The sequence below is a fragment of the Penicillium diatomitis genome, assembly GCF_028827545.1.
Source record: "Penicillium diatomitis strain IBT 30728 chromosome Unknown utg000013l_segment0_segment0, whole genome shotgun sequence".
Classification (NCBI taxonomy): Eukaryota; Fungi; Ascomycota; class Eurotiomycetes; order Eurotiales; family Aspergillaceae; genus Penicillium; species Penicillium diatomitis.
The window spans coordinates 350,433-374,059 of NW_026623185.1; the positions used below are offsets into that span (position 1 = coordinate 350,433).

The following is a 23,627-nucleotide window of genomic DNA, read 5'->3' on the forward strand; positions in this document are numbered from 1 at the left end:
TAAACATCTTGCCCAACCTGACCACGCGCGAATCGCGGCACCTCCGAATCCATGTGGTAAGAACTACTGCGAGTCATCGGCCTGTCTAACGCACAAATTTAAAGACGTAAATTCAGTTCAAACAGCAGTGCTGTGGGCAGCAAGTTCTTGAGCAGGCTAGTTTCTGCTACAGACCATACTGCCCTCTCCCGCAGCAATGACATCGCTAAAATCAATGGAGCTAGATCCCTTCATATTGCCATATTGCCTTACCAAGTCTCCCTTGCTTTTATCCCAACCTAGGAATAGAAAACCAAGTAACTCATCTGAAATGGACCTGGGCCGGTTCAGGGTGAATCACTGCTGAAGACATGGTAACTTCATTTGATACCTCGTGCTACGGTGGAAGAACTTTCACTATCATACTAAGCATCGCATCATACCTTAAGGTACATTAATTATAGGAGCAATGACCCGGGGCACTGGGCGGCGGAGGGCATCGCCTGCGTAAACTGAGGGCCGTGTTCGGGCATGGACGGCTGACGGATGGCTTTCTGGAGATCGGTAACGATGCGCTCCAGCTGCTCCAGACGGCGATCCTTCTTCTGCATCTCACGACGCAGTCGCTTGACTTCGTTGCGGAGATCGTCGCAATTCTCATCGGAATCTAGAGCTCGCCGTTAGGCGAACCTTGTTTGCGCTTGAGACTAGGGTTGGCGCGCTCCCCTGGCATATCCATAAGATTGGAGGTTGTTAAACCATCATCCGTGTGCATGTGGCGACGGCGCAAGTGCTCTCGAAGATTTTCCCGACGCGTGAATCCGTTGCCAGTGCTGCGATTGCAATCGGTATAGGGACACATCAAGGGCTCCTTGGTGTCGTTATTCTTCTTGTGAACCTCACGCTGGTGGTGTAAGAGGCCGCCAGAGTAGGTAAGGCCCTGAATCTTGTCGCAACCAGGTTCGTAGCACTTGTAAGGCCGATCGTGTTTATCCATATGTTTTCTGGTAATGACGAGTTAGTATGGAGAAGACCCAGTGAAGAACGCGTCGAAAAGGAACTGAATTAACTTACTTCCATTCACAAGGACGGCGGAAAGTAGGCGGCGCAGCCTGACAGTCGGTGTGGTCGCAATAGATTTGGCCTTCAGTGTTCTTGGGAGGATCGCGAGGGTGTCGGACAGAGAGGTGTGGGCGTGCGCTCTCCATGCTACCATAACCGAGGGCAGTAGCTTGTTCGTTGATTCTGGCAATTGAGAAGAGAGATTCCGGCGCTGGGGCGAGAGCAGAGGCAACAGCTACCACGTGCGAAACTTCAATCACTTAGCTTCAATTCGCGGACCACAATGGGGGAGGCGGGAAATAAGGCAGAAACAATTCCTTAGGATCTGGGAAAGAGAAGATATGATCTCACGACATAACGCTAATGTACATCTACGGTGACGGTTTTCGGAGCATTCCTCACGGCCGCGAACTGTCATCAGGAATGAATGACGGACTAGCAAACAGTATATGCTAACTTCGCTTATTTGAAGACATAAGCTCACCACGGCGTAAAATGCTATTATTATTCGCACAGATCTGCCAGCCAGCGGGTTTGTAGTGACTGTGTTCAACGCACAGGGGCCCATCGATATGCTTCTGGGACAGTTTGCCAGGGACTTTGGCGAGCGGGCTCAAGAAAATGCGAAGATGGAATGGGACTCAAAAAAGTTCAACCAGATATCACAATTGACCTCTAAAGGAACGTTTGATGAAAGGATCTAGCGAACGACAAAGTATACAGCAAATTTGAATGGTAACTGACTGATGATCAAGATTTCCGTGAAAGACATAATCTCCGATATATAACCTATCAGAAGGTGCACAAACGTCCAAGGACGTATCATGTGCAGCTGTTAGCTTCTGGAAACAAATTTGTAGCGGCGTCCCTCTAAAGATCACTTACCAGGAACCTAGCCTCCAAGTGCCTAGCAGTCTTTTACATTATACGAACCATTTTCTGCTAGTACTAATGCTTATTCATCTGCGAAATATATAAACTAAATGTAATTCCGGTGCTGGTAAAATGGCAGCCGTCCCCTGCGTCGCGCTAACCGTCCCATGGAGTAAGAGGGTTGCTATCGGGTACAACAGCTATATGTGCTGAGACGGCTGGTTCCAGCCTGGTCGGCGCAGACTTCGATCCCAAGAGTAGCTCGCAACCGTACCGTTGCTATGCTAAGCCTTACCCGGGCTCGGGTCCTTTTGAGTATCTTGCAGGATGTGCCCGAGTGTGCGACAAGTGAGTCACTAAGTGTTACCACGATGTGAGCAAAGACCCATGCGGGCGCGTTGTGGGAGATTGGACGAGGCCCGGTACCCGGTCGCAGTAAGACCAGTTGCACAGGGACCGGGGGCTGGTCCCAGGAAGACCGAGGCAACGCGTGCGAGGCGTTGTTACGGGTTAGAATAGGCCCGGTGGCTGGTCGCAGGAAGACCAGGGGTAGGGCGTGCTGGTGCCCGGGTTGTGGCTTGGGCTAGGCCCGGTGGCTGGCCGCACAGGGCCCGGGTTCTGGTCCCAGGAGGACCTGGGGCAGGGCGTGAGAGTCGTATCTGCATACGTATATTATCTGTATGCTGTAGGATACTCTTTGATGTGTCCGGTATTAGTAGCAGTAGTATCTTATACTACTATTATTTGCTGATCTCGCTGCATTCCGCAGGATCTTGATGTTGGTGGGTGCTGGCGTCACGGCCCTCCAGCTCTCTCCACTGCTTGCGTCTTTTTCTTTGTTGACTTCGCTCCCCCCTCTCACTAACTATTACTTTTCTACGGCGACATTTTCTACGGCCATTAGCGAGACCTTCGCTAGCAAGACCCTCACCAACCAACACCACAATGGAGGCACCCGAATCTGCCCAGCGGAAGAAACCACGGTACAACAACGAACAAGGCCGGTCGCAGGAAAGGCGCAAGCGCAAGCGTGGTGTGGAAGATCCCCCGAAGTACCCTCACTGGGGTGAGGTGGGCTTGAGGCCCTTCCTCGGGGTGCGAGAAGGCCAGACAGATGAATTGGGCGCGTCCGAGATGTATCGCTTCGTTTGTCGTTTGGACGGCGCTGCCCGGTGGGCAATGACATTCGAACAGATGAAGGCGGACCTGATCCGGGACCTCACGGAAGCCCCAAAGTTCGGCAGGCTGATAGCCCAGAGCAAGATTCCGCGATTGTTGCCACTGCGCCAGCCCGACGTGATTCTCGTGGATGATGAGACCCTGGAAGGATGGCTGCGCAAGAAGTTCCCGATGCCGCTGCTGTACCGCGCCGAGATAGGGGGAAAGTCTCCCGCTCTCAAAGGAATGACCTGGGAGCGCTTCTGGAAGGCTCAACTCGATGAGGTCCCAGATGCAACGGTCGGTGTCTACGACTACTCACACCCGGATCCGCAAGACAGGATCACGGACTGGTCAGTCCGGCAGATCCACGAGTATTGGAAGCGTCCAGCGGGCGAGCGGGGTGCGATCAACGTGCTGGATCTCGAGAATGCCGACGGCGACTTCTGCCCCATTGCGATAGTGTCCCAGGACGTTGCGCAAAAAGCCCTTCGCCGGAAGCTACGCACTGCGGGCAGGTCGGATTCGCGCTGGGAAAGTCACCGAAAGGAATTCTTCCTCCTGAGTGCGGCGAACGCGGTGTCCGCGATCCACGTCGACAACGGAGGCCTGCTGACGTGGGTACTAATCCTCCAAGGCCGGAAGATCTGGTACTAGCCGCGAACCGTGATGGAGGGACTTGGGCAGGCTTTTGCGGAGGCGGGGGCCCAATACGTGGAGGCCTGCAAGGACGACGGCTGGGTGAAGGTGGAGCTGAAGATGGGGGACATACTGTAGGTACAAAACGCCGGCAGAGAGGAAGGCGGCTAATTCCGGATTCTAGTATCATGCCTCCGAGTTGGCCGCACGCCGTGTTCACCCCGGAGGACTGCCTCGCAGTTGGGGGCCACTTCTACACGGTGTCGCACCTGGGCTCAACGCTCGCCGGTCTCAGCAGGCAAGAGCGCTACCCGGAAATGTGCAACGAGTCTCTCGAGCCGGCGACCTACGAGACTCTCGCAGTGATCTTTGACTGCGGCCTGTACGATGCGAACGACCACGTGGGGATCCTGTCGACCGCTGGGTCGTTCGTGCACAACTGGGACCTAATGTCCCAGGCGAGGGCGATAGAAGCGGCAGGCATCGACTCGCCAAAGGACGACCCGCGAGAACACATCCTCGCGCATCGCGATCACCTTGTAAAGCCCTACTCTGCGGATGTGTTAGAAAAACCGATCGACGCTCGGGGGCGCCTCGCGAATGCCTTGGCTAGGGTGAGGGAGCGCATGCGCCAGGCGATAGATGCCTTACCGTAGGTAGCGCTTGCGATGTGCGCCTGGAGGTGTGAAGAGGACGATGGCGGTGGTGTATCTAGAGCCTAGTTAATAAATCCCCCTCTGGGAACTGCGACCTGACTTTGAATGGGGCACCTGATTGGTATACTGACTTGTAGAAGGTCGCCGTTTAATCGCGCCTGGTCGGCGGGCTTGCGTAGAGGGGCATATAAGCACCTAGAGCGCCAGGTTGATAGCAGCGGTCTACTACACTGGCGATTTGATCCTCCCAATAAAGACTACGGTAGAGGAGAGTCCCAATTTGGATTCCTCGCTGAACGAAGAAGCCACAGTCTGGGTCCTCAAGAGTCAGTTCAAGGTCTAGGTGATTTTCCAAGCCACCTGCCAGACTTTCCGGAAATCTGCTTTGTATTCCTCGTCGGTACACTAGCACATGATTACAACCACTTGCAGTATTTTCTTGCTGCCGCTTCCCGAGGCCCAAGAATTACGGGAGGCTCGTCAGGTATATATCCGGGCAGGGACGAAGTAACCGTGGACCCCTCTCCCGGTTCGTGCTGGCAGAACATTGATAATGGTTGGAGGATACACACACACACACAAAATTCATTAACGCCCGGCGGCTGAGCCGAAAGGGCAACTAAAACTGATCTATCAATACAGGTCCTATATACATATGCCGTATCTTCTTCGAGCCCATACATGGATACTTTCAGTATATGTCCTCTCAACCGTAAATATCATAGGGATTCCTGTGGGTTAGTAATTTTGTTAGTAGACTGGCTTGAAGGCGTTTCTTCAAGTGTTCAACAACCTTACTTCGGCAATTGAAGCGCTTCCACCATCTTTGGCACAAGGTGGTAGGTGTAGGTTGCTGAGGGGGAGGGTGTCATTATGTTGGTCGACGTAGTCAGGTGGCGTCGAGTCGGACAAATTGAGCTCCTGATAACGTAAGATTTGGCCTAAGGCAGCGGGACGATATGTATCAAGCGCACAGTCCGGATCACTTCCAGGCTACAGTTAGCCTAGTGGAAACTACGGGGACTGATTTACTGTTCGAGGATTTTTAAGAGAATATTTGGTGGATAACTTTGCTCAAACAAGTTACAATTCATGAGAAGCTAATCATAAATGCCCTCATAAACGATACAAAGTAGGCGATCTCCTGTCTGGTGGCATAAGAGATCCTCGATGCATTCATTCTAGATTAGATTTTTGGAGACCAACCGCAACATTGCTCAATCTACCCCTGATTCCGCCACATCTCGACTTAGATGATTGGATGGGAGAGGGACAGTAGACAGACGACACGAGAAATACTCTTGGCGCTATGTTTAAATAGAGGTTTGAGAAAATACCGTATTTTTTCTGTTATATTATTCCCAAATTCTTACATATTGACGAGTTGTAAACTAGGATCACTAAACCCGGTAATTTTGGGAATACCTATAAGTATGTACCGCAAGCATGATCAGACTAGATGGCCTCACTTAAACATGAATATAAATGAACTCGCAGTGACCAGCAGGCACCGTATAACACTACGCATTTCAGTAGGCGCTAAAATCTACTACAGGCGGTCGGCGAAGTGGACCCCCGGGTGTTCTAAAACTTTGCGTAGTCTCTGTACATGACGTGTTGTATCATCAGCGATAAAGGCCCAAGGAGTTCGGACAAACCATATATCCGGCTCTTCAATTAATTACTCACATGAACGCGGGGCTTCATCCCACCTTTCTCCACGTCGAGCACTCATGTCGGTTTCTCGTCAATGTTTTCAAAACAATAACCTGTCACCTACTTCTCTCACTCCAGGTGAGCAGCCCCGACCAAACACCTTCCCTTCATTGACGTTTGTTTATTCAACAATCGCAGGTATCCATCCCATCGCCGAGAATAACCCCCACTTTCAAACCAAAATATTTCTGGTTGGAAATCAACTTGACAAGTCTGAGTTCGCCATTTGTTATATTAACGATATCACGCTTCTCTCTATCCCGGAAGACATAAATCCTGACCTTCGGTCGCGACAGTGAGTTCGTCAGACCCCTGAATAAGTGCTCACTATGTACTCACGCCTTCTCGAAGTCATCAATAGCCCTTAATACCATTAAATACTCAATTCCTACCCACTCGTTTATGATGGCTGCCACTGAATATGAAGATGGCGGCATTCGAGTCGATGACATTGCCAATAACAACGCGAAGCTGGAAGAAAAGGCCACGCAAGAAGTATGACCGCATACCGGGCTACTATTCTGGGATTATGCTAATGATCATCCAGACGGGGGAGGATGTATATATTGACAAGGAAGACACCAAAGTCAGGGAGCTGTTATCCTCAGAAAGTGTGCGCGCTGTTCTTCTACGGAAGCAAAGCCAGCCCGGATGCGCCAGAGTCGAACCTGATGAAAAGGAAGCGAACGAAAAACCCTCGAAATACACTCTGACGGAAAAATTGGATGGAACTGTCCTTGTTGTTGCAAAGCAGAAGGAGAGTATCATTCTATTAGGTAACATCACTGTGCGATGTTTCCGTCGGCGCCCATGAGCCATAAATGTATTGTATCAGATCTGCGGCAAGAATTTGTGTCAATTGTACCTTCGCGCTCAGTCCGATTTTTGAATTTATTTTGATGTCAATATATGGAGAAGCCCCCACCCAAGGTACAATCAGTTGCAGATATCGCAATGTCGGACAACTGCATCGATAATACTCGAGATGCGCGAGTATATCCGTGATCCGAAAGGGGTAAGAATGGGAAGTTCCTGATTGAAATCGCTGGATCCAGCTGATGAGTTGCCCGATGTCTAGTTCAAAGACAGACTGAGGTGATTGGTCTTTCAGTATACACAGTTGTAGACCAGGAACATCAGCTGCTTCGAATATTAGAGGGTCATGTGTATTTTCGGGCGTTGAATTTGCCCCTTGAAGCTGATTATCCACTTCTCAAAGGTTAGATAGCTCTGGATGATGAGGTACAGAGTTAACGTACATATAACGCTGTTCGCCGCGTCTAGTAGAACTTCATTGCCAACAAAGCTTTGCGCAGATGACTCCGTGGATTTGTATTGGTCTTCGATCGGAGTGAGCCTGTGAGAATCAAGGTCACGTCCCTCTGATATAGTGTCTGCACAAACTAATCAGCAAGAGTTGTACCTAATATGCCAGTAGTCATAGTCCCCAGGTACCTTCTCCGGGGAGATTGTCACCTCCAACTGATCCCTGAGGGTCTTGTGATTGAAAATGAATATCTAGCTGCGTTGATTTCGCTAAAGAAGGAATCACCGATTAGCGAATAAGTTCTCATGCAGAGCTTTAGTCCGCTTTAAAACGTGACAGTCTGACTTACGACGCTTAGGCAGCGGCATGCCACTGTCATCGAAGGTTTCCGAACGCTTATGCCCACTTGTGAGACTTAACTCCGTGCAGTCGTGAGATGTATCTTTTGGAGCTTCAGCTTTTCGTCAAAGTCAGTGAAAATGGGAACCTTAGGTTAGGACAGAGTGGCCTACAATTACTGCCACGTCCCTGGAGAGTTTTATTTGAACTGGTAGTGGGCATGCCGGCCGAAGAGGATGCTGATTTGGCGTCGGGCATATCGAAGGCCAAAAATTGGCGCCGCGACACCGGGTATAATTCTTTTTCACAATATAGCAGGTCGCATATCACCTTCGCAAGACTCAACAGCGAGGCCCTCGCTGTCTTCCTCGTCTCTCCCCACCATTCTTCAAGCCGGTCATAAAAGGAGCCATGAGGGATCGTTGGTAGGCTTGAAATTGCGCACGCGAGTGAAGATACAACAAAGAGACGATTGTCGATTTCCAGAACTCTTTTGGCGAACACTCGAGCACGAAGTCTGGTGGCTCTTCGGGATTTCGATCTTTCGCTCAGTGATTCATCGCTCTCTCTGTATAGGTCTACCCATGTGAGAATATGGCTTGCTTGCTGGGCTGAGAGTTTTTCATGTATTGCAGAATGATGTTTTTCAAGACGGGGCTTGAATTTTGTGTCAAAAAGGGAGCGCGTCTTGGATTCCATGTTTCGATCACTCTGGGAGTGGAAACAAAACCAAGTACGACACGGCACGGCACGGCACGGATCTATATACCGCTTGATCACGTGCAAACGTCGCGTCGTTGAATGTGAATAAAAACATTGTGTAACGTTGGTTGTCCCGTGGCGCGAAAAGCGGACGCGATTTCCATTGATGGTTTAGCGTAAATAACAGGGATGACTAATATGCAGAGGAGGCCTGGGTATTAAGCGGGCAGTGTCTGCCATGCAATTGAATTTTACAATCACACCGTTGATTGAGCACACGCTTCAGTCTTCCTAATTTCCAGAAATTGGATTATTTTATCTCAATGGCCTGCATCAACTACGATAACGGAGCGGTTAGCTGCAAAAACCCCACAACTGCAGAAAATCCCGCATCGTCCAGTGAATGCATTGCGGTAACAGCCGAGAGAGCTTACTATCGTTGCGATCGCTTTTTCATAAAAAGGAGTCTCAGACCGAGTGAATTTCAAACTGGATATAAGGGACTTCACATCCCCCGGCTAGGCAAGGAAAGACTCCGAAATGAGGCAGAGTCGCTGCGGTTCATCCGCCACTCCAGCAACATACCTGTTCCGACCGTCTACGGCGCTTTCGAAGTCGATGACGCTTTCTTTCTGATAACGGATTTTGTTGATGGTGTGGCAATGTCCCGACTATCAGAGGATGACAAGAAGATTGTCATGGAAGAACTCGATCAGCATCGAGCTACGCTGCAACAGATGAGGTCTCATAACATTGGAGGACCTTCGGGTATCTTGATTCCTCCTTACCGGATTATGCGGCATACGACGAACGATATGTGGCCAACATGTCCAAGCGAAACGTCTGAATACGTATTCTGTCACAACGATCTTTCCCAGCAGAACATCATTGTCGATCCCCATAGCCTGAAGATCAACGCGATCATTGACTGGGAGTACGCAGGGTTTTTCCCGAAGTACTTCGAATTCCCTTTCTACAAACGGCTAGGCCCTTCTATCGCAGTTGACGGTGAACAAGATGACGTGCCGAAATTACTCCAATTTCTAGCTGAGGGAGTGTAATGCACGAACTACATTCATTGTCCGCGATAGATGATACTAAAAATCGGCGACTAATGGCACTTAATAGAATGCCAAATCTTGCCTGCCTGTTCTTTATCTGTGGCTATTTAATATTGAGAGAGTTTGCCCTCTCCAGATGTTTGCTAGGCCTAGCAGCAGTCATGTGCCTTGAGGGTTTTTCTCCCGCTCGTGGGTTTTCCCTCTCTCTTCTTCCTTCCTAAGATAGACTTCCCAATCCCAGTTGTCTCGCCTCCAGATTGCTTCCTTGCCTTGTAGACCTGTAGGTCTATCAGGTTATGAGCCCGATCGCAATAGTGAGGCCTGAATTTGTGAAAACCACAAGTTCTTAAAATTTCAATCACCAAATTCATCAAATTCGGCTGTGGAAGCCATAATCACCAAAGTCACCAAACTACCAAATTCAAATTCAAATCACCAAATCCAATACAAATTCAACAAATTCAACCAGGCTGTGGAAGCCAGAAATTCACCAAATACAACACAATCAACCAGGCTGTGGAAGCCAAATCCAATATCAACAAAAGATAAGACGCGTATTTTGATGTTTGCTAGGTCTACCACAACATCAACATCTCTCACTTCAAACCCCACCACACCAACACTGCATATCCCCCACAAACCTTCCTTCTTACCAAACTCCATCCCCAAATCCTACCCAAATCATCAAATTTACCCAAACCTCCATCACATTCCCAAATACCAACCATGGCTGAAGAAGACCTCGGCCAAGCGGCCGGTGTTGAGGAATTTCCTGTATCTCGTGAGGACTACAGCAAGTTCTTTACCTGAAATCCCGAGGCTAGCTAGTGAACTAACTTACTGGCGCCCCTAAAGAATTCACCCTTAACCCACTTGAAATGTTGGAAAGAACAGAAGACTTCGAGGACTGGTTCAGAGATGTATGCTAAATCCTTAAAAAGAAAGGACTCCATCGTCTCGTTGACCTAAAATGTGATAGGCCCAAAGTGACATCTGACGAAGCAGAAACTTGGGTCAAACACTCCCATGCCATATAGATGTGGCTCCAACAGTCTAATTCGAAGGATATCGATGCAATGGTTAAAGCTATGAGATTCCGATGCAAATTCGCTGATGAATATGTCATTGGCTTGAAAAAGGCCCTCTATACCACCGGCTTCATTCCTAGCAAAAAGAAGGTGACCATGTGACGGGCCAGAGCCCGGTGGTAAACCATGTGCCATGGCCTTCGGATATCGTCTTAGTAGAAGGATTCTGAGCGATTCCATCACGAGGTTCTAGAGGACTCCATGCATAAGGGATCGACACTCTTAAGGACCGCGACTACTCCTGTCCTTTCTTCTTTCTTTCCTCCAGATTGTTGTAAACTGCATGTGGCCTAGTACAATTGAATCAATTCTGCTACAGCCCTTCACAGACCAGGGTTCTACGAACCTACCGAGCTGACTACCTATCGGTAATCGATTTTGTGCATGAATTTCGTAGTGCCTACACCAAAGCAACGGAAGAAGTCCAACTTGCCCTAGGTATGATCGTTTCCCTACTTCTTGATGAATTACAAAGTGATATCCTAACCTTTGTGGCTGCTAGACTAGCAGACTATTCTAACAGATACGAAAATATTGCAAAGATTACCGCCCTAGACCTTTTCCGAACCTTCACTAAGGTAATCTATGAACTGGAAATTGTGAATTACCAATTCTCGAGCGTTATAACTGTTACGGCGCAAGTCATACTTGGTGACTCAAGACGATTCACGGTCGAATCTACTCCGCGTCGCCTTAGGGTAACAACCCCATGGAAGGGCTCTATGTGGGGCGACGGGGACTCGGTACGCGGAACCTCTATGTATATATTGTGGAAACTAGTGGAGTCTACCCGGACCCCAAGATTCAGTCTTTGAAATCAGACCCTATAGACTTGGACGCTCTGCCTAGCCAACAGGTTCTCTGTCCTGCGATACAGACCCCCTAACAATAACCACGATAACCGGAAAATCCTCAAAACTCTCGTCAGACAAATATAAATACCTCCCGTTGAAGTATATGCCTCCGAGAGGTAAGTCGCTATAGGAATGGGCAAAAGAATGGACTGAAGGCCTAAATTAGGTTGCTCCGAACCGTAACTGTTTCTTTTGCGGAAGAAAAGGCCATGCTACTAAGGACTGCGCCTATTTGGTTATTATATCGCGAACCCTAGATTGGAAGCCTATCAAAGGTATCTGGGTGAATGCCCTATAGAGGAACATAGACAATCTAAATGGACCACCGCCAGAAGGGTGGACCATAATGTACAACAACAGAATCAAGAAGAACGGAGGTAACACCCAGAATTCCACCTAAACCTTCCAAAATCCTTAGAAAAACCAACAAAATCCAACAATGCCAATTTCTATTAGAAAGAATAATGGGAACAAGAATTCGATCACCTTAAAGGGAACCTAATCCCAATTCTAACTATATAGAAGGGATCTTAAAGAGGAAGACAGCAATACGGGCGATAATGCGGTATTGTTCGTGCTGGTTAGCCGCAGGCTGTCTCCGGCTCCTGCCCTGAATGTCCTTGCCTTGGGTCCGCTGGGGTACGCCCAAGTATACCGAAACGCACGTGACAACGCTAATCCCTAGCGTCCGTAGAATGATTGGCTCACGGTCGTTACTCAAATAGCCGCGGTCCCCGCGCTTCTTTGAGGTCCGTAACAATAATCTCCTAAACAAGATTCCGTGGCTACCTATCTTGAATACCTTATCAGAAAATTCAATCAACATTCTTACTATAAACTAGCTAGATTTCAGTAGCGACTAGAGATTTTACGTAAGCGTTCTGGGTTGACACTAACCAACAAGACCATAAAAGATCACTGATATCTGCAGTTGCGGATATTGCCCAGAATCCGGTATATATAGTATAGTATTGCAACTTGGTAGTGTACGGCCGCGCCGTATCATAGTATATCTAAGATTTCTAAGTACATCATTTCTAATTGTTGATAGACTTAAAATTACTGTAGAATTACAACGAACTTATTGTTAGGGGGTCTGTATCGCAGGACAGAGAACCTGTTGGCTAGGCAGAGCGTCCAAGTCTATAGGGTCTGATTTCAAAGACTGAATCTTGGGGTCCGGGTAGACTCCACTAGTTTCCACCATATATACATAGAGGTTCCGCGTACCGAGTCCCCGTCGCCCCACATAGAGCCCTTGGTGTTGTTACCCTAAGGCGACGCGGGGTAGATTCGACCGTGAATCGTCTTTAGTTACGGCGCATGACTTGCGCCGTGACAACTGTTCCCCCCTTCTATGCTGGTCGCCCCGACCAGGGAAATTTTATCTGGGGGATATCATGACTCGGACTTTATCGTGGTACTGAGCGAATAAATCGTGGGTGTATCGTATGCGGAACGCTACGTCCTTAAATTTGGGAGATGCGGGTGTAAATAAAGGATTCCTGCATCACGTAGCTGCAATTTCCTACTGCTGTCGGCGATGCTGTTTGAAAGAAATCGCGATAGGGCGTTTGATCCTTGTTCGACGGATTAGCGTCGGTCGGGGAGCTAAGAATCTGTCCGCGATAGAGTGCTTTGTTGACGATTCGCTCCCGAAGATTTATAGAATCGATATTCCCGCGGACGAGGATATTTCAACTTTAATCTATTTCCCTTGTTCAAGCTTAGTTTCAGAATGCCCTGTCGTTATCGGAATCGTCGTCGCTACGAGGCTGCTAACGGGATAGGCTATGCACCTCCTGCGCTAAACTTCGTGACCGTGAGCCCCGATTTTCTCTAGTGTCTAAAGTGTTTCGGTAGGGCTAAGGCAGAGTATAACTGTCTAGTTGCGATAGTCTCCTTCGCTATAGAGTGCGAGTTTGACCGCTTGGGGTCGGTACTCTGTAATAACTGCAAGGGTAACTATAATGTGTACGAGACTATAAGTTTTCTACTCTTTTCCGAAACGCCTCCGAATTACTAACGGGTCGTAAGACTCCCGTATTGATAATCTGGGATATATAGGTGTTCTATTTTCTTTTGAAGATTTGCTAGGCAATCTTTAATAGTACCTAGGAGATCGTGGTAGCGCCTAGGCTATCGTACGTTCCGGTTTGGCCGGTCGGTATTTATTCTGATCTGTTTTGGATGAGTAAGGACCTTGCTGTAACTTTCTTGGGGGTCGTGCGGGCCTATAAGAAGGAGTACATTTTCGAAGGTCCGAAGTATATGCAAAGGGTACGGATCGCCCGTGATTCCTTGACGACTCGTTCTAACAAATTCTCTTTGTAGAGGTACCGTCGTTTTTATTCGGAAAAGATAGCGTTACGTCGCTAGAACCTTATTGCGGCTTTCGGTCCTCCCTTAACACGTGCGGACTAGTATCTCGGTCTTGAAGAAGGGGACGCTAGGTTTGTGTTGTGGCAGACTAGGCTAGTTAACTTTGCCGAGAGCTTGAAGACTACGATGACGGCGAATGGTATGCTTGCGGTGGAAGCGACCGCGATGAAGAATGCGGTGTTAGAGTTTGTGGAGTATTTCTGAGATGAATCGTGGCGGATTCGATCTAGTTCGTCTTGTGCGTTTCTGTGTGTTTTCAAACTTCGCGATAGATTGTTTTGCATTTTGTATATTCTCTTTAGGTACCTATTCGTTGTATTCAGAGGGCTAGTCCTTCTATTTGACTAGGGAATGAAGTTGTCCGTTGATCTTCGCCTTCCCTTTGACTTCTTCGACTTCGTTTTCTTGGTCGTCTTCGACGAGGTTAGGAAGCGGGAGTGTTTCGGGAGCGCTTAGGAGTGTCTTGCTTTCTAGCGGAATTTGCAGGCAGTCAAATGATTCCGGTGACTAGTTCACGTCCCTTAGAACACTAACTGCGCACTCTACTGGGATCGTATTAGTCGGATGCTAAGAATTTGCGTGGTCTTACACACAGAACATTTTATCCTTGAAGCTAAAATAGTATACTGTTGGGCAGGCGACTAAGAAATCGGCCTCGCTTAGCTTCTGTGTATCCACACCGTCTCCTTGTATCCTCTCCTTCTCTCGCTCGCGGTCCTCTATAAGTATCGTACCTATATCGAAAACTGCAATTCTACCCTTGTCCTTAACCCCTAGGTCGCGGAGTAACGGTCGAGAGTAGTTTAGCTGTATTTCATGAAAAAATGCGGCGTCTACTGCTACTCGACTGTTGATGTTAACTTTAAAGACCTTCCCCTTGTTTATAAAGAATGTACTGCCTTTATAGTGCTAAAGGTGTGAGCTAGCTAAATCCCGAAACTTTTGGCCTCTTCCGACTAAGTCTTTACGGACTTGCTCGTGCCTTGGATGGTGGCGGAGAGGGTAAGTCTCAAGAGTCGCGATCGGCTTTGACCCTCGGAACTTTAGCACACGCAAAAAGATACTAGCCTCGCCGAACTTGACTCCGTTATAATTAAGAAATCGGTATTCGAGGTTAAACTACGTCTCGTTATTTTGGGATATTTCTTCTCCCGCGTCGAATTTGACATATCGCGGCTCTTTTGTGCTAATGCATGTAGTATAAATATGGCAACCAGGCTTGAAAAGCGCCCAAAGAAGGTCATAGGTAATATGACCGTGCTGTAGCATTGATTCGAGACGCTGCGAGATAGAGGCATATGCCTGCTTGAGGTGGTCGATGAGCAGGCGGAGATGCTCCGTATGTGCCGAGTTATGATCCGAAATGTTGTCCGTGTTCTCGACATATCTGTCGAGCTCCGGGAGGAAATGGAAAAGGACGTTTTGCTCGATCTAAATCCACGTCAGCGTTCTCTTAGAGATTTCATTCCGTCTCAATTACCGATGGCTTGTCCTCTATCAGGCTAATAGCTTTGATGTCGTGCAGCACCACACGTAGGATGTCACGTAGACCTTCCGATTTGATGTCTATGTAGGACGTCACCTCCTCAGAATTCCGTTCTAATAATGCAATTAGTATTGGTAAGGGTCCCTTGCGCAAAGATATTAATTACATACCAACTCGTTCGCGGACAACAAACACACAATCAGCATAGTCGTCCAGATCAGTGCGAGTCTCGGCGGTTGGATCGGCTATCTTGTATTTACATGTCTCTTTGTCCCAACTGTACCTGTGTCAGCAATTTCCGAACAAGAACGGTTTGCATGGCTAGCTCATACGTTTCAACGACTGTTTTGAATTGGGATGCTGATGCCCATTTCTCAAACAATTTGAAATCATCTGGCGTAGTACAGATTGGACGATTGAGATCAATTTCATCTGCCACCTGAACAGCCTCTTCCTGTTCATTGTTGGCAAGACCAGACTGAGCAGGATTAGTTGTCACGAAGGGTCTAACTGAAGCACCTTCATCACTTGCGAGTTTCACCAGCAACTGCTTCAGCTGAATCATGTCGGGGGCTGCTAGGGACTGGTCCTGGGAGGCAGGAGTGTTTGGAGGTTCTTGGTTGGTAAGATCGAGCATCGCCTTCTCAAGAAACACACCAAAGAGATATTTCAGGTCGTTCAAGGTAGTTGGAGGCATAGTCGACTCCTTGGCTGGGCTATCGGGCGGCGTCAACCTTTGGTGGCAGGGAGAGGAAGTCTTCAATGCCATGCCGTGAGGTTTGAAAAACTGAGAAATAAGGGTGCAGTATGGGAAGCTGGTATGGAATGTTCAAGAGACTGGAATGTCGATGATGACCAGAAATACAGATGAGAGCCCGAGGAATTTCTTCTTCTTATACGTTCGTAACCTGTCGTCCACGCCGATGGCGTCGAGCGGTAGGACATTGTGCCGCGAGATGCACGGTAGACGCCTCGAACATCTTCGATTGTTTAGACACCTTCCAGCTTGGTATCAATATCGACAGGCGTGCATGATTTGTTGTACCCGTCATTACGTACGCAGCTAATATAACTCTTTCTATGTCTAGTTAAGACTTATGGGTATTGGTTCGTGCATTGTCTTATTAAGTTGTGCTTGCTCTTATTCACTCGTATCTGCTCTTGTTAACTTATGTCTGCCTCCCAATTCGTTCAGCATGCGCGGCTGAGTTCAGTGATTCGATTCAGCACGTGATGGGCCTTTAGACGTGTCCCTGATTGAAAGGTCCTTTCTGTCTATATAGAAAACAATCCTCAGAACGGAAACACACTCTCACACAATAAAACGCCATATAGTGGAAGCCCTCTTTTGGCTTGAGACGTAATGCTGCCCGAATTGCTCCCTTCCGATCGGGCTGGTCTGGCTTTGTCAGGTCGCAACAACCGAGCCCCGCCGATACCCCGCCAAAAAAAGCTCACCACTTCACAATCATACCCTTCCAACCTCGGACGTATACAGTCTGCGTTGCTGTTCAGGTTCTTGACCGAAACCCGTCATCCTTTACCCACCTGCTTCCGGAATACTAATCTGGCCCTGCTCCCACAGTTACAGTGAAATCCTACTCGCGAAACCAATCTCCAACGAGCCACAAAAATACAGAAGCGCAGTTAGGTGACTCCTAAAAGATTATTCTGGACAAATTCGAATATCTTCTACCGGAAGACTTCCCAAATCATGGCTGAGAAAAGTGAAGTGATAACACTGGATGCCGCCCCTCAAGACGATGAGCGTCTTAGGAAGATGGTCCAAGAGAAGGTGGGCAATGTCCTGCATCTTTTAATCCTCTTACTAAAATAATAAAACAGGTCAAAAAAAATGTTGCCCTCGACAAAGATTGGACTGTCGGCGGCAACCTCGAAAGCATCGATCATTCAATACCCGCGCTGCTTTTGAGGAAAGATGGTGCATGGGGTGCCGTTAGGGTCGACACTAGCCCTGTGTTGAATGAGGTTTCAGGGCCAGGAATGGACCCTGGAATTGCCTTGATTCTGATCAAACCTGGCGAAACCTGCAGGTTTTATCAAAGTCCCTCAGTTCGATACTTCCGGTACGCCAGTTAGATCACGCGCGACTCGAATATATTTGACCAACGCCTCACTTGCTCTAAGAGAAAGTTCAATGCGTGCGGTCCGCTCTGAGGAGTCGTCGAGGTTTATATCGATCCATGGCAATGGCGATCCAAATAAGGGACACATCAGTTTCAACCTTGGCGAACCAAGTTCATACTTTTGGAAAAAGTTCAAAAGCTCCGCGAACTCAACATCGACAACCGTGGGAGGAGGCTGATTCGTGGAAGAGTAATCCTTCGGCATATCTGCTATTTGTATTAGTGATCTTTTCGTTGAGGAGCGATGTGAGCCTTACCTGCTGTATATTTTTGTTTGAATTCATCATTGCAGACTTCCTTAGCCTTGATGCTAAGGCCATTCGGCCACTTGCGGATGGTTTTCCACCATTGACACACTTCTAGCACAGTTTCATCCGAGATTCTTGACAACCTCGTGATACTTATCGCTGTGGCAAAGAGGAGAAAAGCCTCTTCTCCCAAGCGTCGGAGAATGTCAAATAAAAGCTTTCGCGCCCGCAATCTTCCGAAGCGTTGTGCTTCGGATAACCCAGTCAACTCAGGACTTTCAAGCAAAACCAAGCATAACTGTAGTCGCTCATCTTGATCATGGAGCAAAGGACGGTTCTCTTCATCGAAAGTCATTAGTCCCTTTTGGAGAAGCTGCAATACTCCAATCTTCGGCAGAGCCATCTTCCGTCGTCCTGATGACGTCATACTAATTGTTAGGAAATATGAGGTATATGTAGGTAAGAAGTTGCACGAGGCAATCAGAGAGGATAAGAGAAATGAGGGGAAAAAAGTAAGAAATAAAGTAGGATAGGGTAGGATGGCGAGGGGAACGTAAGGGTGAAGACGAGCCTGTAAGAGTGAGGACAAATATATAAGAGTGAGAACGAGAACGTAGGAGTGAGTAAGAGAGGGTTTGCGCAGTGGCGCATCTTGAATAGAATTTCATGCCTAGCTGCTCCTCAGTAACGTTTTCTTATTGGTCCGCCAACATAGCCCCCACTTTGGTGCGGTTCATAGGCATATGATGCTATGATTGAAGAGGGTCGTGCGGATGCTATTTTGACGAACCCTAGACCGTTCAGCTGCTTGTACTTTGTCAGGTCGGGGCGGCTTCAGCGCAGACATCTTGCTAAACAGGATCACGCTAATGCAGTAGTGGTCACCTTCTCGCTCTGAGAATATGCCAATCTGCAGCCAATGATCAGAGGTTCCGGATATGGTGCAGCACTGGACGCGCCTTTGGCCGTGATATTCGCGTCTCCTAGATAGGGTTCCCCGCTCTGTCCAACGTGGCCATGTCGAGGTCAAACCCCTTTTTTCCTTAATTTGTAGTTGTCCAGATAGGAACTGCAGAGAAGAGCACGGCTTTACTTAAGAAGCCCGCCTGTCCCCTTGAACCTCGTGCTCAACCACTGCCTTTGTGACCGATCAGTAAAATTTGCTGCTTCCCAAGCGCCAAAAACTGCTTATCTGAACCGCTTCTCTCAAGCGTATACCCTCTTGTTGGAGTCATTTCAAGTACAGTACACGTGCCCTCTATTCCAGATCGGTGGACTCCTAACCTAATACCTGCATAGTCTCTGCCTCCGCCATGACTTCTGAATCCGATATAACTGTTCCCGTGGACGCGATCACTTGTTGTACATGCGGACAGGACAAGAGCTTTGTGCATGCAGACTGTGGCGCTTGTTATTCTTGTTGCAATTGCTCCAAGAGAAAGGAGTGAATGATCAGAGACGGGAGGCGAATAGCTGGAAGGGTATTTTTTGAACTGTCACTGAAGCTGCTTGACCAACAACCGGCCATACGGATCGTTCTGAGGATTGGCTCCCTGGGCTCTCCTAAAACAGTTTACGAAATCCACCGCAGCGCATAAGGGATGGGAGAGACCAAGTAGCAGAAATTATACATATACAAAAGACTCCCGTTCTGAAATCCATTTCGTATTTGCGATGGCTGGAATCCGCCATCCCTAGATATAAGGTTCTGTAAACTTAAGCTCCTTGGGAATCCAGAGATTGCTGGCGCCTACAATACAAATGTAATCCTTTCAGTGCAGAGCATATCTCAACATCATCAGAATGGCTCGGAAGGCTATAGGTATCATAATCAAGCCACATCTGCCTTGTTCTCGGAGATTCAGCATCTGCTAATGGTTTCCTGTGAAGTGCCATGGTCAGACAGATTCGATTATCGAAAAAAGAGAACTTACTCATTGCTATTGAACACTTCAAAGCCGGTGGAAATAATGAGCACAGGCCGAGCAAGATCGGCGATGATCTGCTTGACTGGGGCGGCAGCAAAGGGTGATATTACAATCGAGTCCTCGTCGATTTCCGCGAATCCTCCGGCACCGTGAGTCCCAACAATTTCGAATTCCTTCTTGGTCAGGATATCTTCTGCAACCTCTGTATACTCTGGGTCCTGGGCAAGTAACGGCAATGTTTCATTGCCACGGCAGAGTTGAGCAATAGTGAGAGCCATCGAGTGCTGGATCATGCAGCCCATCACATTTTTCACCTCCGAGTTCTCATCCCAAGAGTCGTGCTGCTTTTTCAGCCATTCAGGCGCGGAGCGGCAAAAATCACCGAGCCCGAAGCAGAGAACTTTCTTCACAGTCTTTGTACCAAGTACATCCTGGACCAGGGCTGCCAAGTGCTTGCAGGTCTTGCTATTCTGCCACAACAAGTGTTTCTGGTCAAAGACTTGCATAGGCTGTGCTATAAGCTCTCGAAAGTTTCGCGCAGTCTGATTGCTCCAATCCACAATGTAAGAGCATAGGTAGGTTTCGATTGGGCCGTTCGGTTGCGTTTTCACAAGTTGCCAATATTCTTGGTACTTGACATGGGGTTTCCTAAGGAAAACTTAGATTGCAGGCTGAAATTGGGTCGGAATACCATATACGAACCAGATAGGATTCTGTACTTGGAACATGGGATTGGAAATTTGGATTATGCCTCCATCGATTCGACGGACCGAGAATCGCTCCATCGTATAGGATTGACGCAATTGTTGTTCTATGTCTTCGAGATCCTTTCTCGTCCAAAGCCTGGCACCAGAACTGTACAGATCTGCGGCTCTTTGGCTACTGATCCGCCAATCTGTGCACCCGTAGTCGAGTGGTTTTAGGGTTTGTGGCATGGTGTCGTAGCTGCTGGTCGAGCAAGGGTGGGAACAAACCATGTGGTGAGTTGCCAGGAGGAAAAGCCCAAGATTGTTTGGAAAGGGGAAAAGTTTTTCGTGTATGAGGATCAGAAAAAAAAGGCTACTGAGCTGTGATACTCGATGATGGTCTGCTTTTGTGCATGGGTACCAATGTCGGATACAGCGGCAACGTTTGCTTTCAAGGGTCAAGAAAAAATCGACTACCGTGGGAGCTCTGTCTCCGACTACTTGACTAACTGCTTAGTTTAAGTACCAAGTAACTAGGTAAGGGGTCAAAAAAGCCAAGGCAAGAGGAAAAATAAAATTCCGATCATGGCGGCCCTGTTAGAAATCTCCCTTCCCATTTTGGTTAGCGCCCGGACGTGCTCAGAGTATATTAGTTACTGGCCCAATGGGAACGCAGTGTGCTTCCCAACTCTCTCAGGTCCTAGTCTCGGGCCACATCAGGTGTTACACCACATTTCACACCAAATTCTACACCGCCTTTATCCTCTTGAGCGAATCCTCTTGAGAGCAATTTAGTCCTGTGACGTCTAACCAAAGAGCAAATGCCAGATAAGAGAGACGACGTCATATGAAGCCCCTCTTCGTACTGCACCCTTCCTATAACGGTCGTCCTAGTCCTAGCCTAGTCATGAAAACGCACAAGGCATACAGGGCTCTATGTGCAATAGGCTCTTTGTGGAAGAGGGCGTCGTATGAAATGGAGGTCCAACAAGACTAGGGAGTCCAGGAAGACCAGGGAGTCAAGACCAGAGGCCGTGGTCTCGTTGCCTGCTGCGGAAGTGGGTCACTGCAGGAGTGACGTGACCCACCCACTGCCGATCGCAGTGGGCGAAGACACCTCACTCCATTGGTCAACTAGGCTCAATGCCTGCTGAAGCGGGTCACGATCGAGAGTGATCTACTGCGGTGGCCTCCTATTCGTCGGTCGTTGTTTGGCAAGACTCCCCTGCGGACACTAACCGTGGCTGAGCTTGGGGCGGGCCGCAGGGAAACCTATTCCACAGTGATTTAAGAGTTGCTCTTTCCTCACCCATTCAAGCTTTGAAACATGCAGACTTCCCACTCAACGTTTACAGTATGTGTGTGTGTGTGTGTAATTCATTTACCCTGACCCCTCACCGAAGTGATATGCAGGCTACCACAATTATATATACATCTAGAATACATGTTTCGTGTACCACTTCCAAAACGAACTTAGAGCCTCGTCGGGGCCTGCCGTGGCCTAGTAGCCCTTATTGCTTGTCTTGCTGCCCTCATGGCGCGCGGCTTTGAAATCGCTGTGACGCTTCAGCGAAGTCCAAGACAGCCTCCACCGTCTTAGCACGTGAAGCAGTTCCCCTTTCTCCAGATCCTCCCAATAAGGTTATCATGCTGTTAAACGCGTCCCCGACCTTCCCCCGGAGCTCTCGGCGTAGATCTCGGAGTGAAGGACAATCTAGCAGAACATGTATCACACTTTCCCGCCCCACCGCCAAGACGTTAGCGTGCGCCTTTTACCAATTGCATCTGCTACAGTATACTGTATCAGCGAAGAACCTATAGTACCCCGTACTTCGAGAAACCACCGTGTCTCCTCCCGCGGTTACTACATAATCTGCGCAAAAGCTTTCCGCACTGCCAACCGGACTCGGTCACAGCCATTCAATTTCCGCTTGTGCTGGCATTGTACTGAATGTACTAGTGTATTGAGTCATTTTTCAAGTATTTTTAAATCACAAGAGATTCATCAAATCCTCATTGTCGACGATGCGTAGTAACTAGACAGATACTGAATTAATGCGTGAACAAATCAGCTGTCACCTGTGGATGACCCCGCACATTAGGTAGAGATGCGGCCAGAGGATGGATACAGGCCGATTTTCTCCATGACTTCATTTACCTGCTGTACATCTTCGTTGGAATCAACCCAAACTGCACCAAGAATAGCTTCCATGGTGGTGGCCAATGTGCTATCTGGCACATGCCTTTCTAGGTCTGGTCTTTGGTGGATAAATCTCTGCAAATCCAAGACTCTAGCCATAGAGGCTAGCTGCTTGTTGCAGGCGTAAGTCTGAAGCAGACTTGTCCCTTGCTCTGTTTATATTAGCCTGATGTCAAATCTTGAAGGGGTAAACATACCTGTGGTGTTGCCTTCACGATACCAACGACGAAGCAGCATAAGGGCGAGTATTTTGTCTCCTACTAAGGCGAGCCGCTCATTTCCTGCTGATGATAGCCCTGACTCTTCTAAAGCCTCTTCCAGCAATCCTTGGTCATGGAAATGATGTCCAATCACTTTCTCAAATTCTGGACTGGATTCTTGTCCCATAGTCTTCAGTCTGATTGTAGTTTGTACAGTAAAAGGTGCAAACCGATTTTTGAAAGTCATCGTGAGCTATATAAAAGATTTCATGGGGTCTCTGTAATAATGACGTTAGTATGAGCATTAGATAAAGGTGAACTGTCGTTCGTATCTGGTAGTCTACTTCATACCATGGTTGAAATGGCAAATTATAACCTTATCAAGCAAATTGGTAGGCGGTCTGCAAGGCAGAAATGCCTGACGACCAGCTCCTTAACTAGAGCTAGGTTATTAAGGCGAGGAACTATAAGTGATTTTGGAGATAGTGTACCTGACCTGTGAAGATTGAGATCTTTCTGATGGGAGAGGATTCTATCGTAGAGGTTATCTACTCAGCGGGACTACAGTACCCCAATAGAATATTCACGCTACGGTCTTGGCAGCGTGTTACGGACCTCAAAGAAGCGCGGGGGCCGCAGCTATTTGAGTGACGACCGTGAGCCAATCATCTACGGACACTAAGGATTAGCGTTGTCACGTGCGTTTCGGTATACTTGGGCGTACCCCAGGGGAACCAAGGCAAAGACATTCAGGGCAGGAGCCGGAAACAGCCTGCGGCTAACCGACACGAACAGTACCCTAGTAAGCTTTGTAACTAGAAAGAAGATCTTAGGTCTTATATTAACTATAAGCTAAATTAAGGAGCCGACTATCTTTCGGTAAAGCTTAATTTTATTAGCTAATATAGTATCCTCGTACAGTTATAAGACTTCCTTATTATAAAAGGGCGTAGGTA

At 48.1% G+C, this 23,627-nt stretch overlaps 10 protein-coding genes across 10 annotated transcripts; 5 read left to right on the forward strand and 5 right to left on the reverse strand.

Moving 5' to 3' along the window:
* Window positions 1-437: 437 nt before the first annotated feature.
* Window positions 438-1,609, reverse strand: N7539_008558 (uncharacterized protein; the record flags this gene model as incomplete). The annotated part of the gene is made up of 4 exons (XM_056938153.1): window positions 438-646; window positions 688-983; window positions 1,054-1,291; window positions 1,600-1,609. The coding sequence occupies 4 exons, from the start codon at window positions 1,607-1,609 to the stop codon at window positions 438-440; spliced, it is 753 nt and encodes a 250-aa protein (XP_056786535.1).
* A 1,250-nt stretch (window positions 1,610-2,859) lies between these two features.
* Window positions 2,860-4,367, forward strand: N7539_008559 (uncharacterized protein; the record flags this gene model as incomplete). Its single annotated transcript, XM_056938154.1, has 3 exons — window positions 2,860-3,693; window positions 3,760-3,845; window positions 3,896-4,367. The coding sequence occupies 3 exons, from the start codon at window positions 2,860-2,862 to the stop codon at window positions 4,365-4,367; spliced, it is 1,392 nt and encodes a 463-aa protein (XP_056786536.1).
* A 2,118-nt stretch (window positions 4,368-6,485) lies between these two features.
* N7539_008560 (uncharacterized protein) lies at window positions 6,486-6,897 on the forward strand (the record flags this gene model as incomplete). The annotated part of the gene is made up of 2 exons (XM_056938155.1): window positions 6,486-6,578; window positions 6,631-6,897. 2 exons carry the CDS (start codon window positions 6,486-6,488, stop codon window positions 6,895-6,897), a joined length of 360 nt encoding a protein of 119 aa, XP_056786537.1.
* A 1,817-nt stretch (window positions 6,898-8,714) lies between these two features.
* Window positions 8,715-9,452, forward strand: N7539_008561 (aminoglycoside phosphotransferase family protein; the record flags this gene model as incomplete). The annotated part of the gene is made up of 1 exon (XM_056938156.1): window positions 8,715-9,452. One exon carries the CDS (start codon window positions 8,715-8,717, stop codon window positions 9,450-9,452), a length of 738 nt encoding a protein of 245 aa, XP_056786538.1.
* Window positions 9,453-11,497: 2,045 nt separating this feature from the next.
* Window positions 11,498-12,079, forward strand: N7539_008562 (uncharacterized protein; the record flags this gene model as incomplete). Its single annotated transcript, XM_056938157.1, has 3 exons — window positions 11,498-11,510; window positions 11,615-11,771; window positions 11,917-12,079. 3 exons carry the CDS (start codon window positions 11,498-11,500, stop codon window positions 12,077-12,079), a joined length of 333 nt encoding a protein of 110 aa, XP_056786539.1.
* A 2,282-nt stretch (window positions 12,080-14,361) lies between these two features.
* On the reverse strand, window positions 14,362-16,031 carry N7539_008563 (uncharacterized protein; the record flags this gene model as incomplete). Its single annotated transcript, XM_056938158.1, has 6 exons — window positions 14,362-14,685; window positions 14,734-14,895; window positions 14,944-15,207; window positions 15,257-15,361; window positions 15,437-15,539; window positions 15,595-16,031. The coding sequence occupies 6 exons, from the start codon at window positions 16,029-16,031 to the stop codon at window positions 14,362-14,364; spliced, it is 1,395 nt and encodes a 464-aa protein (XP_056786540.1).
* Window positions 16,032-16,976: 945 nt separating this feature from the next.
* Window positions 16,977-17,362, forward strand: N7539_008564 (uncharacterized protein; the record flags this gene model as incomplete). The annotated part of the gene is made up of 2 exons (XM_056938159.1): window positions 16,977-17,057; window positions 17,108-17,362. The coding sequence occupies 2 exons, from the start codon at window positions 16,977-16,979 to the stop codon at window positions 17,360-17,362; spliced, it is 336 nt and encodes a 111-aa protein (XP_056786541.1).
* Window positions 17,363-19,587: 2,225 nt separating this feature from the next.
* On the reverse strand, window positions 19,588-20,370 carry N7539_008565 (uncharacterized protein; the record flags this gene model as incomplete). Its single annotated transcript, XM_056938160.1, has 2 exons — window positions 19,588-20,233; window positions 20,288-20,370. 2 exons carry the CDS (start codon window positions 20,368-20,370, stop codon window positions 19,588-19,590), a joined length of 729 nt encoding a protein of 242 aa, XP_056786542.1.
* Window positions 20,371-21,803: 1,433 nt separating this feature from the next.
* Window positions 21,804-22,244, reverse strand: N7539_008566 (uncharacterized protein; the record flags this gene model as incomplete). The annotated part of the gene is made up of 2 exons (XM_056938161.1): window positions 21,804-21,985; window positions 22,229-22,244. 2 exons carry the CDS (start codon window positions 22,242-22,244, stop codon window positions 21,804-21,806), a joined length of 198 nt encoding a protein of 65 aa, XP_056786543.1.
* Window positions 22,245-22,369: 125 nt separating this feature from the next.
* Window positions 22,370-22,918, reverse strand: N7539_008567 (uncharacterized protein; the record flags this gene model as incomplete). The annotated part of the gene is made up of 2 exons (XM_056938162.1): window positions 22,370-22,623; window positions 22,669-22,918. The coding sequence occupies 2 exons, from the start codon at window positions 22,916-22,918 to the stop codon at window positions 22,370-22,372; spliced, it is 504 nt and encodes a 167-aa protein (XP_056786544.1).
* Between the last annotated feature and the right edge of the window lie 709 nt (window positions 22,919-23,627).